General features: G+C 40.2%; 1 protein-coding gene across 1 annotated transcript in view; it reads left to right on the top strand.

The window, feature by feature from the left end:
- HORMAD2 (HORMA domain containing 2) overlaps positions 1 to 12,100 on the top strand; it is a 79,618-nt gene extending 67,518 nt beyond the window's left edge. Inside the window, exon 11 of the mRNA XM_034638815.1 lies at positions 11,677 to 12,100. Within this exon, the coding sequence (XP_034494706.1) occupies positions 11,677 to 11,781 (105 nt within the window). The 3' untranslated portion in view covers positions 11,782 to 12,100. The remainder of the gene's footprint in view (positions 1 to 11,676) is intronic.
- Positions 12,101 to 14,512: the final 2,412 nt, after the last annotated feature.

Raw genomic sequence — 14,512 nt, 5'->3', positions numbered from 1 at the left:
GGGCTCTATCCCAGAACCTGTTATCATGACCTGAGCCGAAGGTAGATGCTTAACTGACTGAGCCACCCAGGTGTCCCTCCAATACTTTTATTTTCTGTTTGGTTTTTTAAAAAAATAATAGGGGCGCCTGGGTGGCACAGCGGTTAAGCGTCTGCCTTCAGCTCAGGGCGTGATCCCGGCGTTGTGGGATCGAGCCCCACATCAGGCTCTTCCGCTGTGAGCCTGCTTCTTCCTCTCCCACTCCCCCTGCTTGTGTTCCATCTCTCGCTCGCTGGCTGTCTCTATCTCTGTCAAATAAATAAATAAAATCTTTAAAAAATAATAATAATAATAGCTATTCTAATGGGTATGAAGTAATATCTCCTTGTGGTTTTGATTTGCATTTCCCTAATAATTAGTGATGTTGAGAATCTTTTCATTTGCTTATTTGGCCATTTGTGCATCTTCTTTGGAGAAATGCTTATTCAAGTCCTTCACCCAGTTTTTAATCAGGTTGTTTGTTTTGTTGTTGTTGAATTGTAGAAGTTCTTTATATATTCTGGATATTAATCTCTTATCAAATATAATAACTTGCAAATATTTTCTCTTATTTCATGGGTTGTCTGTTCATTCTCTTGATAGTATTCTTAATGCACAATTTTAATTTTGATGAAGTCCAATTTATCTATTTTTTCTTCTGTTGCCTCTGTTTTGATGTCATATCTAAGCAATTCTTGCCAAATCCAATGTCATGAGCTTCCCCCTGTGTTTTCTTCTGTGACTTTTGTGGTTTTAGCTCTAATGTTTAGGTTTTCAATCCTTTTTTTTTTTTAGCATTTCTTTTGTATTTTCTAATTATTTATTTATTTTTTAAAGTAAACTCTACCCTCATCGTGGGGTTTGAACTCAACAACCCCGAGATCAAGAGCTGCGTGCTCTACTGATTGAGCCAGCCAGGTGTCCCTCTTCAATCCATTTTGAGTAATTTTTGTACGTGGTGTAAGGATCCAACTTCATTCTTTTATATGCAGATATTAAGTTTATTCAACACCATTTGTTGAAAGACTTTCTTTTCCCCATGAATGCTCTGGACACCCTTGTTGAAAATCATTTGGTCATGTAGGCGGAAGTGTATTTCTGGGCTCTCCATTCTATTCCTTGGCCTATATGTCTGTCTTCAGTACAACATGCTTTGATTGCTGTAGCTTTGTAATAAGTTTTGAAATCCAAAGTGTGAGTACCCAAAGGCCTCCAAATTTGTTTTTCTTTGTCAAGATTATTTTAGCATTTTGGGAGCCTTTGAAATTCCATATGAATTTATGAATGGATTGCCTATTTCTGCTCCAAAAAAATGTCATTAGGATTTTCACAGTGATTCTACTCCATCTATATATATCTTTGGGCAATACTGACATCCTAACAATATTAAATCTTACAATTTAGGAACACAGGATGTCTTTCCATGGTTTATCATTTTATGTCTTGCTTGAGAAGGTCTTTCCAGTGTTAAAGTTATAAGCAAAATTTTCTATATTTTCTTTTTTTTTTTTTTTTAAGATTTTATGTATTTGTCAGAGAGAAAGAGAGCAAAAGCCAGGAGAGCGGCAGGCAGAGGGAGAAGCAGGATCCCCACTGAGCAAGGAGCACAATGCAGGACTCAATCCCAGGACCCTGGGATCATGACCTGAGCCGAAGGCAGACACTTAACCAACTGAGCCACCCAGACATCCCTATAGTTTCTTCTAATAAGTGTATAGTTTTGCTTTTTACATTTGCCTTCTTAAACTAGCTGGGATCTTTTGTTTTTTTCTCACGTGAGAATGTTTTCCCATTGTGTTAGTACTACTTGAATTTTCTGCCCTTTCCTGCTAATTTGAATGCCACTTTTATCATAAATTAAAGCCCCATACATACATAGGTTTGTTTTCAGACTTGCTGTTCTATTTCACTGATCCGTATGTCTACACATAACCACTGTCATGTGTTAATTACTCAAACTTTGTATTATGTTTTGCTATCTGGAAGGGCAACTCCTTTCCCCTCATAGTTCTTTTATTTTTATTTTTTAAATATTTTCCTGTACTTTTTCTCTTCTAGGTGACTATTAGAATGAGCTTACTAGGGGCGCCTGGGTGGCACAGTGGTTAAGCGTCTGCCTTCGGCTCAGGGCGTGATCCTGGCGTTATGGGATCGAGCCCCACGTCAGTCTCCTCTGCTGTGAGCCTGCTTCCTTCCTCTCCCAATCCCCCTGCTTGTGTTCCCTCTCTCACTGGCTGTCTCTATCTCTGTCAAATAAATAAATAAAATCTAAAAAAAAAAAAAGATCAGTTCTATTAAAAAAAAAAAAAGAATGAGCTTACTAAGTTCCAACAAACATACTATTGGAATTTTGATTGGGATTACACTGACTTGATGAAATAATGTTAGGAAAATTGACGTTTTTACATTTTGAAGAAAAATTATTTCTAGTTTCTGTATTCCTATTGTCACCATGGGCCCTAGGAAACTTCCTATTTACTTGGATTATATCCAGATTGCCACTGTAAAGCAGTTCTGTCCTATAGAACTTCTGTGATGATGAAAATGTTTTATATCTGTGATGTCTAATATGTGGGTACTGAACACTTGAAATGTGGCTAATACAACTGAGGAGCTGAATTTTAAATTTTATTTAATTTTGATTAATTTAAATTTAAATGGTCACGTGGCTAATGGCTACTGTGGTAGTGCATCTTTAGGATACATGAATAACTGTGTAATTCAGCACTTTCGTAGATAGTAGAGGTAGGTAGCAAAAGAATTATTGATACCGACTGGGTGAAGGACACTGAGTAAGGCATTGCAGTGCAGAGTCTAAAAACCATAATATTAATACAAATGAATTCCTAAAGAACTTAAACCCAGACCCATGTAAGGGACAAATTGTTTACAAACATTTATGCTGTCAGAAAAGCACAGTTACAAAAAACATGGTGGGATTTGCTCAAGAAAGAAAGGCTGTATCAGATTAAGGAGTAGGAAAGTCTTAACAGATGAAATACTTTCAGAGAGTGGGGCGCCTGGGTGGCTCAGTTGATTAAGCGTCTGCCTTCGGCTCAGGTCATGATCCCAGGGTCCTGGGATCCAGTCCCGCCTGGGGCTCCTTGCTCTGGGGAGAGTCTGCTTCTCCCTCGGCCTGCCACTCCCCCTGCTTGTGCGTGCACACGCTCTCTCTCTGTGACAAAAATTTTTTAAAAAGGAAATACTTTTAGAGATTAACCTTGAAGGAATTATTCAAAATTTAAAAGAGAGTAAGTCATAGAAAATTTCTGTTTTCTGAAGTGCAAGAAATAGTGAAGAGGGAAAAGAATGAGGTATGTTTGGAGAAACTAGGTGGCCTAAAACATTAGAAATCAATTCTTTCACTAGAAGCCAGAAGTCCAAAATCAGTGTCATTGAGCTGACATCAAGGTGTAGGCAGATCCAGATTCCTTCTGAAGGCTCCAGGGGAAATTCTGTTCTTTGCCTCTTCTAGCTTCTGATGGCTGCTGGCATTCCTTGGCTTATGGCCATATCACTTCAGTCTCTGCTTAAGCGGTCACGTTGTTCTTTGTCTGTGTTCAAGTTTCCCTCTGCTTCTGTCGTATGAGGATACGTGTGATTATATGTAGGGTCTACCTGGGTAATCCAGGATAACCTCTCTGTCTCAGAATCATTAATCATACCTGCAATTTGCCCCCCCCCCCGTTTTTGCCATATAACGTAATGTTCGTGGGTTCTAGGGATTAGGACATGAACATCTTCTGGCAGCTCATTTTTCAGCCTGCTACAGCAATCCAGTTTGGCTGGAATAGAGGATACCTGTGGCTGCAGGAATGGTAACAGCTGTCAGTCACTGAATGACTTGTACATGTGTGATGCTGTACCAGGTGCTGTATCTGTGCTATTCCATTTACTCATTGCAAGAATTCTGTGTAGGCATTAGATGAGAAAAGAATCTAAGGTGACTATGTTTTCCACTTTTGATGACTGGGAAATGGTGATTAATAGAAATTGAAAAGTCATGAGGAAAAATTGGTTACAAAGGAAAAAAATGAACTCAGCTTTGGCTGTCTTTAGTTTGAAGTCCTATTAGGTTATATCCAAAAAGGGTCAACCCCAGAAGAAGCCTAAGAACCCTAGATAGAGATCTGCAATTTCTGACTTTCATTTTCCCCTTTGGGATGAAGAAATAAATTATAAGGAACACTCAATTCGAAATCAGGAGACCTGGGTTCAAGACTTCCACTTACTAACTGTGCGAACTGAACACGTCATTTCATTTCTCTGAACTTCAATTTCCACATTTGTAAAAGAGGAATAAAAACCCCTCCCTGCACTCACACAGTTATTTGTAAGGAACAAACAAGATCATATTTACGATGCTCTTAGTGCAGTATATGGTCTATTGTAAGCATTTAAATGTTTGTAAAAGAGCAAAATCATTAATATGTCAAATATTTTAATTTTGAGATGATATATCTTAAAGCTATCCAGATTCTAAGCAATAGTTAACATTAGCTTTAAATGTTTATTTATTGGCTGCCTTTCTCATTGTTCAAACTTTAACCACTTTAGTGTCTTAAGTACCACTCAAGACCAATTCCCTCCCTTTCTAAGTGGATGACCTAAATTCTACTTCGTAGAAATAATTATGGCCATCAAATATGAATCATTCAACTTCCTGTTCCCAAATTTAAAAATGTACATATATCTATATCCACTTTTACTTCCTTCCAGACCTTGAGTAATATCCCATCTTTTGTCCGAAGTGAATATATCTTTCTGTATGTACTTTTGATGCAATTTCCTCCATCCTGAGCCCCAGCTCGCATAGTCAATGCCCTGATGGACATCTTCATTTGGATATCTCACTTCCAATCCAGAATCTTGAAAACGGAGTCAATTATTTCTCCATCCATCCTCCCCACGATGCTCCCACCACTCCCCCCCTCAGCTTCCTCTATTTCTTATCTTGGTCAATGCCAATACCAGAAACTTGGGTAATTTTTGTCCTTTTTTCTCCTTTATTTGCCGTCCCTGTCTTCATTCCAATGAATGATTAAGTCATGTTAGTGTTTGGGTTCAGGCATTCGTTCCCTCTCTCCTCATCCCTCTGCCTTATTAGTCCTCTCCTCTCTAACTTCACTGTTGCTCTTTTTCTTATGCAGATCAATTCTCTTCTGAAATAGCCTCATTGCTCGTTGTCTCATTCCTGAACAGTCTGCCCTTTACACTGCAGCCATAGGGATCTATCTAAAACAAATCTGCTTTTAGAAACTTTGGGTGCCATTCCATTACAGTACAAAGTCCAACTTCATGTACTCCATCCTTTGTCACTCATTCTCCCATCCAAGTACTAACCAGGCCCGACTCTGCTTAGCTTCTGAGATCAGACAAGATCAGAAGAGATCAGGCGTGTTTAGGCTAGTATGGCCGTAGAAAGTCTAAACTTCAGAGAAGGACACTGTCTCATCCAGCCCACCTACCTATCCCCTTTCTATTATTCCCACTGAACTACTCCCAGTTCACCAGAGGTATTCTGCTTTATAACCCTGTGCCTGTGCTTTTGTGTAGAATGTTCTCCCTGCAAGTTCAATTTCTAATGCCATTTGCCTGGTGAATGTCTGATCATCTTGCACTACTTAGTGTAAGCTTCACATCCCCTTTGAAGCCTTGCCAGGCTTCCCCCAGGAAGAGCTAATAAGATCTTTTTGGAACCTCTGCTGTATCCTATACATGACTATCATTTCATCTGTAACCAGTTTGTTTCCCCTACCAGACCCACACACATGGGAGTGTGCCTTGAGCAGCTTCGTATTGTCAGTGCTTAGCACAATATCTGGCACAGAGAAGGTGCCCCAAAATGTTTGATGAATAACTGAATTAATTCTAGAGCTCTTAAACCTATATGATGCTTTAGAACATATGGAGAAAGGGAGAATTGATATAATAACTTTTGGAGATTAATTGAAATATATGCTTATGACTCTAAGGAGAATACATATTTACCTCCTAAATAGAAATAGCCATGGTCCAGAACCCTGGTGACAAATTTCAGGAAATCAAGAAAGCAAATGAATGGGCAAACCCTTCATAAATCCCAATGAAATATGGGACACTTCCCAACATATAAGAGAGCTCACAGCTCTCCTGGAGTTGGAGGGAAGTGTTCTCTTTAAGCGTTCACTTTCTTACTGCTCATTCATCTCAATGTTAACTTGAGCTACATTTATGCTAATAGCATTTATTTTGTGATCACTGTTGATTTACCTTTCATTGTGCAAAAGAAAGGATAAATGTTAAGGGAGAGGAATCAAAACTAACATCAGTGCTATAACTTTCTTATAGGGGTACACACCCTCCCTGAACCATAGAATTTCTTGATCTGGGAACTTCCAAATCCAAAGATTCCATGCTTAACACTTGATTATAAATCTATACTAGTAAAGACTGGTTTTCTAAAGGGAAAACATTTTGTCAGATCTGACCTGACAAATAATTTTGAAGTAAGCAAAATTCACTGCACTCTCATCTCACCCCAAGCACATAAAGTACTCACAGTATTTCCTGCTTGCCTGGGGCTGCCTCCTCCCCCATTGGCTACCCACACAGATCTACCTCCCAATGCAACGTAAGTACTGTACCCTTTCTATATTGAAACTTATCTGTCTGCTTTCCAAAGCCTGCAAGGTCCTGGTTTCAGCAGGCTGCCACTTGGAGACCATTTGATGAGTTAATTTACACTAATATCATATTGAGTAATAATTCCAGGGGAATTTGTATTTCTTTTTTTTTAAGATTTTATTTATTTATTTGACAGAGACAGCGAGAGAGGGAACACAAGCAAGGCGAGTGTGAGAGGGAGAAGCAGGCTTCCCGCGGAGCAGGGAGCCCAATGCGGGGCTCGATCCCAGAACCCTGGGATCATGACCTGAGCCGAAGGCAGACACATAACAGCTGAGCTACTCAGGTGCCCTGGGGAATTTGTATTTCTAACCAGGAGTGTATTGGAGGGAGTGCACCTGGCTGGCATAGTTGGTTAAGTGTCTGCCTTCGGCACAGGTTCTGATCTTGGGGTCCTGGGATCGAGCCCCACTTTGCACTCCCTGCTTGTCCCTCTCCCTCTGATTCTCCTCCCTGCTTGTGCTCTGTCTCTGTCACTCAAATAGATAAGTGAAATCTTAAAAAAAATTTTTTAAAGGAGTGTTATTGGATAAATAACACTTAACCCTAAGAGCCAATCTAATAAAGAGACATTTCTCACTGTCCCATATATCATCCATGTCTTTTCATGATTCAGTGTCTTTAAACATGCTGAACCTTCTGCCTAGAATGACCTTTCTTACCCTACCCCCTCACCATCTCCAGTCTGGTGAACTCCTACTCATTATTTAAGACCCAGCTCAGTGTCCCTCTTTTGCTAAGAAGGCTTTTCTAAATTTCTCAGGTGAAGTTGGTTTCTCCCTGTTGACTTTTTTTAAGAGGCGGGAGGGGTAGAGGAAGAAGGAGACAGAGTATCTTAAGCAGGCTCCACGCCCAGCACCGAGTCTGACATGGAGCTTGATCTCAAAACCCTGAGATCATGACCTGAGCTGAAATCTAGAGTCTTATGCTTAACCAGCTGAGCTACCCAGGTGCCCCACTCCGTCTTGACTTTTATAAAATTTTGTATACTCGCTCTTAAATTTTTTTACTTTTTATGTACTCTTCAACTGACTTCAAGGTGACTTCTGCCCCCACAAATTCAATGCACTTTGTAACCTCCATGTGGCTAAATCAAGTGGACATATTTCTGTCCTCATCTTTCTTGACTTCTCAACAACTGGCACTACTGACCACCACCATTATCTTTTATTTTCTCCACTCCTTCTTAGAACTCTCTTCTCTTGGCTTTCTTTACATGACAGACGGCTAGTCTTTTATCTCTCTTTCTCAATCTCCTTTGTTGATTTTTGTTTCACATAATCTCGGAATCTGTTAGAGTTCCTTAAGGCTATGTGCTGGCCCCTTTCCCTTCTCACGCTCTGATCTCTCAATAAGCAAACTCTTCCACACCCCTGGTATTAATTAGCCTCTATACGCTGATGACTCTCAAATTTACATCCTCATCACAGACCTCTCTCCTGGGTTCCAGACTTCCATATACAGCTGCCTATTCAATGTGTCCACTAGGGGTTTCACTTGTGCTCCAAACTCAGCAAGTTCAAAACTCCCATTTTTCTCTGCCTGAGAGAACAGTACCTTCATCCATGAAGTGAGCTAACCCAGAAGCTGGGAGTCACTATGTAGTAAATGCCACAAAAGGGGTAAGAACAGAACATAGCCCTAGAGGTGTCACAGAAGGCCAGTAGGCAGAAGAAACTCCAGGGCTGACCCTGGGCCTGGTGAGGAAGGGAAAAGCAGAGCATGGGAGTGGGCATTAAAGGCAAAGTCCAGAGGGAAGTGTGCAGGGCCCATTTGGAGAACTGCTAGTGGCTCAGTGAGTCTGGGGTAAGACGAAGCAGCAGAGGTGGGTGAGGGCCATACAGAGTCTGGACCTTATCTCGAGGACAATGGGAAGTCATTAGTGGGTGGGTGACAAATCAGAAGAATGACATGGTCAGATTTAATATAAGACTACTTAGGTTCCAGAGTGGAGAATGGATCGGAGAAGCAGTAGTACTGGGAGTTCAAGACTTAGTACTTGGGGGGCGCCTGCGTGGCTCGGTCGTTAAGCACCTGCCTTCGGCTCAGGTCATGATCCCAGGGTCCTGGGATCGAGCCCCTCATCAGGCTCCCTGCTCAGCGGGAAGCCTGCTTCTCTCTCCCACTCCCCCTGCTTGTGTTCCCTCTCTCGCTGTGTCTCTCTCTGTCAAATAAAGAAATAAAATTAAAAAAAAAAAAACGACTTAGTAGTTGGGATAAATGATATTGGCCTGGGCTAAAGTAAAAGCAGTGGCAATAGAGAAAAATGGATGGATTTGAGAGCTATTAAGAAAGTAAGATCAGGGGCGCCTGGGTGGCGCAGCGGTTAAGCGTCTGCCTTCGGCTCAGGGCGTGATCCCGGCGTTGCGGGATCGAGCCCCACATCAGGCTCCTCCGCTGTGAGCCTGCTTCTTCCTCTCCCACTCCCCCTGCTTGTGTTCCCTCTCTCGCTGGCTGTCTCTGTCTCTGTCGAATAAATAAATAAAAAATCTTTAAAAAAAAAAAAAAAAGAAAAAGAAAGTAAGATCAATAGGAATTAGTGATTAGATAGATGTTAGGATGAGAACGATGGAGTAAGCATGGATGAGTCTCAGGCTTTTAAAATGGACACCCCCAGGGGACTCACAGAGAGTGAGAACAAAGACTGGGAGTGGCTTAGAGAGGCAGATGATGAATTCCAATTTGGACACATTGCATTTGAGTTTTCTTTGGAACATCCATGTGGAGACTTTTAGTAGGCAGTTGATTACACACATGGATCTGGAGTTCAAAAGGAAGATCTAGGCTGAATATATAGATGTGGAGGTCTTTGCCTATAAATGGTAACTGATTCCCAAGAGCCATACACAGAATGTGGAGAAAGAGAAAAGATGGTCAAAGACAGAACTCTGGGAGAACATTCAAGTAAACATTTGTTTTTTAGTAAATGAATAAAGGAATACATGATAAATGGAATAATTTAGAAGAAGGGACCCCTTCTTCTCGTGTTTTAAAATACTACTACCAAGTCAGCTAGGTACCCTGTCTGTGCTTAAAGCAAAACCTGCTCGTTGGCTTCTCAAAAGAATATGTTGCCAACCAAAAAATGGAAAGTAGCGACATACCATAGAGCAGAAAACATCTTCAGAGCTCTTTTCAGATGTTCGTGTAGATATTCCTGAGACTCTTTTGGTAAGTGGACCATAGTAGCCTCTTGTTAATCTATATATAAGGAACACTTTAAAGGCTATCTGTTTAAAATAGAATATGACATGCATTAGAAATCATTTGATGATCACCCATTGTTGCTCAAATCACCCAGATAATCAGTCTAGACTGCCTGATCACTGGCCCTTTGCTTGCCTGGTTGGCTTTAGCATCAAATACGCAAACTCAGCCAGTTGGAATACACCCAAAAAATGTTTGTATGGGTAAATTTGTTTGTATATATAGTTCATATAGATTATTCATCTGTGTTAGAAAGTGGCCCCTGACCGATCACATACTTGCTTTTGAACCCTAGTTTCCCATAAACCATTGAGAGATCCCAGGCCTCACTGGTTGCCTTGAGACTGTATACATTATTAAAGATGTTTTGATTAACTCACTGCAATAAATTTACAGTTCTGAAACTTGTAATAAAACTCCAGTTTACTTTTGAGTAAAGAAGAAAAAGAAAACAAAAGTATTAAACCATCAGACCAACTTGTCATTTGAGGATTTGTACGTCCATCTTCCTTTCTTCTCGGTATACCCAGACTTGATTGAAGTGAGGGAAATTTCATTTGAATGGAAAGCATGCCCAAGCAACATTTCTAGAAAAGCTGAATTTTACCAAGTGCTTTTTCTTACAGCCACTCTGTAACAAATTCATTTCCTAGATAAAGAAATAGGTTTTTGTGCTTTGGGTCTTATGGTGCCATTTCTTTTCCTGTAGAGCAGGCCACTTCAAACTTTTACATATCTAAGCAAACCCGTTATTTGATGAGCACCTCTATTTATTTTCTCAGAGTTTTACTGTTCTATATAATCGATGTGTCAGTTTAAGCCACAGAGAATTTGTGGTTTCTGAGATCAGAATTCAAATGTTTTCTAAAACTAAAAGATAGTGATGAAATTAGCCATTTGTAGACCGAATCTTTGTTTCTAAATGGTACTTAAGTGTTTCATTGACATTCCCACTATTTTGTAGTAGTAACATATCAATAGTAACAATAAGCTATATCTGTAACAGAAAAAAGGATAATGTTGGTAACTCTACTAGATATTCTGATCAGTCTTGCTTAAAAATGTATGTTTTATTCCATTTTCCTACCAAAGAAAGAACAGAGGGCATTGAAAAACCTTTCCTCCCATCTAGTGGCTGGAAAATATAAAAACTCTATGTGTTTGTTGGAATTCTAGGCATTAGGGATTGTCTGACAGATTATAATACATCCATTTATTTACTTAGTTAAGCAAAAATAAGCTTTAAAATCTTTACCAAAGCTGAACCCAAAGGGAAAATATATATCTATGATGATTCACTAACTTCTCTTTAATCAATAACATATACTTCTATTCAAGCAGAAAGAAGGTCCAGAGTCCTTCCTAATTCATTAATCTGAACATATGATAGAAAAGATAAGGCTGTATGTTTCTACTAACTGAAATTGGGACCTCAGTTATATTTGCTTCGAAAGCAATCAGTGCCCTAGATCTCTCCTGACCCTTAATTGCTCCTTGTTGGCCCCACACCTTGACAACCCTTCCCTTAAGAGTTGGATGTGCTGAATTCACTGAAGAGAGCCAAGAAACTGTCCCTGAAACTGGCTGCCTCCAGGGGACCTCAGCTCCTGAAACTTGGAGTACCAGACTCTGATACTGGCAGCAGGGCCAAACCAGCCCACAGGAAAGCAGGTTTGGATCCGTTATGCAGCTAGAGGGATTAATGCTTGGCCTACCTGTCTTGTATATGTCTTGTGCAGACATCAAAACCTCTGCTGAATTGTGCCTCTCTGGTGATTCTCACAGATTCAAAGAATGAATTTTGCGTACAGTCGGCAAAGTTCTGAGAGCTCCAGGAAGAAGAGGAAGGTCAGCGAACCAGTGAAAGTCTTCATCCCTGACAGAAAATGAAAGTTAGATGCTTTCACTGCATTTACTCTAAAATAATTTTATTTTGCAACAAACATGCCTGAAGTGTCTTAAGTAGGAAAGTAAGTTCCTATCACCAAAACCTTTTACTAAATTTGTTGCTCAACTTTTTTAGTCAGTTTACCAAGTGCTAAATTACTGGGTAGGACATGGGCTCACTTTGCCACAAGGAAACAAGGTCACCAGGGCTGCCTTGGGATAGCTTTACTTCAAGGCTGAGTTAGAGACAAGACACCATTTATATTTGTAAAAGAACCACAGCAGCTATTTTGAAAAGAAATACGCTGTTGTTCTTAAAGGAAGGAGGGTTTTCTTTGCATAACTAAACTCCCCAGGTATTTAGTCTACTGTGAAATGTTGTAACTTGTTGTAACCTGTGTCCTGGAATCCCTCTATAGCTTTATTAGAATTCCCACAGAATTGCATAGGATGTATGTGGTGGTGCTTATGCAGGTGTGATTTTTATGTTAACTCCAATCACAAGATTGATCAGCTAAGTGTTGGACCAAAATGTACTCTCCCTGTAAAGTTCCTCAAATCTGGCCCTGTGCCCTGCTCTGTTGGCCGCCTGAGACAGGCGGTAGGCTGCAGGGCAGGAGCCTGGCTCATGTTGAATGTTTCCCAACAAACACTTCAGTTTATCAGTCTGTAACCTGCAGATAATGTTATTAGTTCCCTCCTTATTCTGGGAGAATTTTGATAAACTTAACGATTAGTGTTGGACATATAATAAATGACTTAAAAGTGTTTTTATTATTTAATAAGTGGAATTTAATAATTTAATTTAAGTGGATAGGACCAATAGGTTAAATGTTGAATGTATGTGCTTTCCAGTTAAATAAAATCAAAACACAAGGTATTTTTTTTTACTCATCTTTTTTTTCCCCTCACTTAGTTTGGTGTTTCTTCAAATGAAGTAAGGACATCTGCACCTGGAGTGCTCATTAAAATATGGATTACTGTGCCTGTTTCATTTCTCCAAAATCAAAATTTCAGGGGGTGGGGCCCTGTGGAGAACTCCCAGTATTCTAATGCACACAAGAGAACGCTGGACCTCTGACCCAGACTAAGAGGAGAATCTCTGGGACCAGACAAGTACTTTAGCCAACTGAAGGCTGTGGGTTATCATAACAGAGGGGAAAATCTGAGAAAGCCTGCCTGTCCAGCACTACACTTTGCCAGACTGATCCAGGGCCTGCCAGGGAGGAGCCTTTCCCCCTCTCCCAGCATGATAAATATACTCACATAGGCTTACTCTGCCACTGCAAGGAGGAGGGAAAGGTATTGGGTTTATTATATCCTTGATAGAATTGTAGCCTGAGTCACCACAATTCTTTTAAGAGAATCATATGAAGAGATTAGCTGTCTAGTAGAGGGATTAAGTCTATTTTGTGTCTCTCCAGAGAGTAGATCTAAGACCAAATTGGTGAAAGCTACAGGAGGTCAATCTGGCTCAGTATAAGGAGGAACTTTTTAACTCCACACGCTGCCAAAATTTTGAAATGGGCTGCTAATGAGGTAGTGAACATACCTCCACTATAAATGTTTGAATGCAAAGGAGCTTTACAAAGACTCTAGGAGTCCTTATCTCGAAACAGATTAGTTATATGGAGTAATTAGTCAATCTGGATTTCAGGAGAAATCATTTTGTTTAAAAGGAGAATTTGACTCTCAATCTATATTTTTAATTTTCATAACTTAGCCTAAGAGATGTCAAGTCAAAGTCTAGAATCTGAACTTGTCTAGAAAATTTCTATAGTGATTTTATGGTCTCTATTATAAATACCCATCCTGCCCCAAAGGAACAGTCTTTTATCAATGCCAGAAGGTGGAATGTGTATATCCAGTGTGCGTGTGTGTGCGTGTGTGTGTGTGTGTGTGTGTGTGTCTCAGCCATGCTGGTGGCTGGGCACAGGCACAAAGAGAAGGAGAGCTATTATAAGAGGATCTGAGGGGCACCTGGCTGGCTCACTCGGAAGAATATGCAACTCTTGATCTCGGGGTTGTGAATTCAAGCCCCATGTTGGGTATACAGATTATTTAAAAATAAAATCTTAAAAAAAAAAAAAGAGGATCTGAGAACCGTGAAAATGTGAACTAGCTGATTGTGCACAGCTGAGTTCATGTATGCAACTAGCTATCAAGATGGGAGGGTATTCAATTCTATTTATTGAATGATTTATTGGGAGGAAAAATCTTTTCTCTAGTCTATTCATTTTCTGGCCTTAGATAATAATGGAATGAGTAAACAAGTTCATCAAGGAGCTGGAACTTCAGTGAAAAGAATGAAAACTTAGACCCCGAGCCGGGGAGTCTGAACTGTATCACGCTAGCCATTCCCTCACACTGACCGTGCTTGGTTCATCAGTGCGCTTACAAAGACTAGATGACGACAGCTTGGAAACTGGGACATTGTTAAATTAAAAGTGATGCAGGGGAAATTTGATTTCAGCTGTTTGGGGTTTTTCTGTCTTTACAGAAAATTGGTTTAGCTGGAAAGAGATGGGGTTAGGCTCATGATTGCTGCTAGCCTTTGAAGCCAGGCACCAAAACCGCACCTTCATTTCCCCTCTTGCAGGTCCCTCTGGTGTCTGGTTCTTTCATTCTCCAACTCACTTCTGCCAGGAAGAGGCTGGAAATGTTCATCAGTGTCAAAGTTGAATTCACACAAGTTCAAAGTTGTGTATGTGTTTTAAAAATAACACTATTAAAG

This window comes from Ailuropoda melanoleuca, chromosome 12 (assembly GCF_002007445.2).
Source record: "Ailuropoda melanoleuca isolate Jingjing chromosome 12, ASM200744v2, whole genome shotgun sequence".
NCBI lineage: Eukaryota > Metazoa > Chordata > Mammalia > Carnivora > Ursidae > Ailuropoda > Ailuropoda melanoleuca.
Note: the sequence above shows the minus strand (reverse complement) of the source record. Positions and strands in the feature narration are given on the sequence as shown.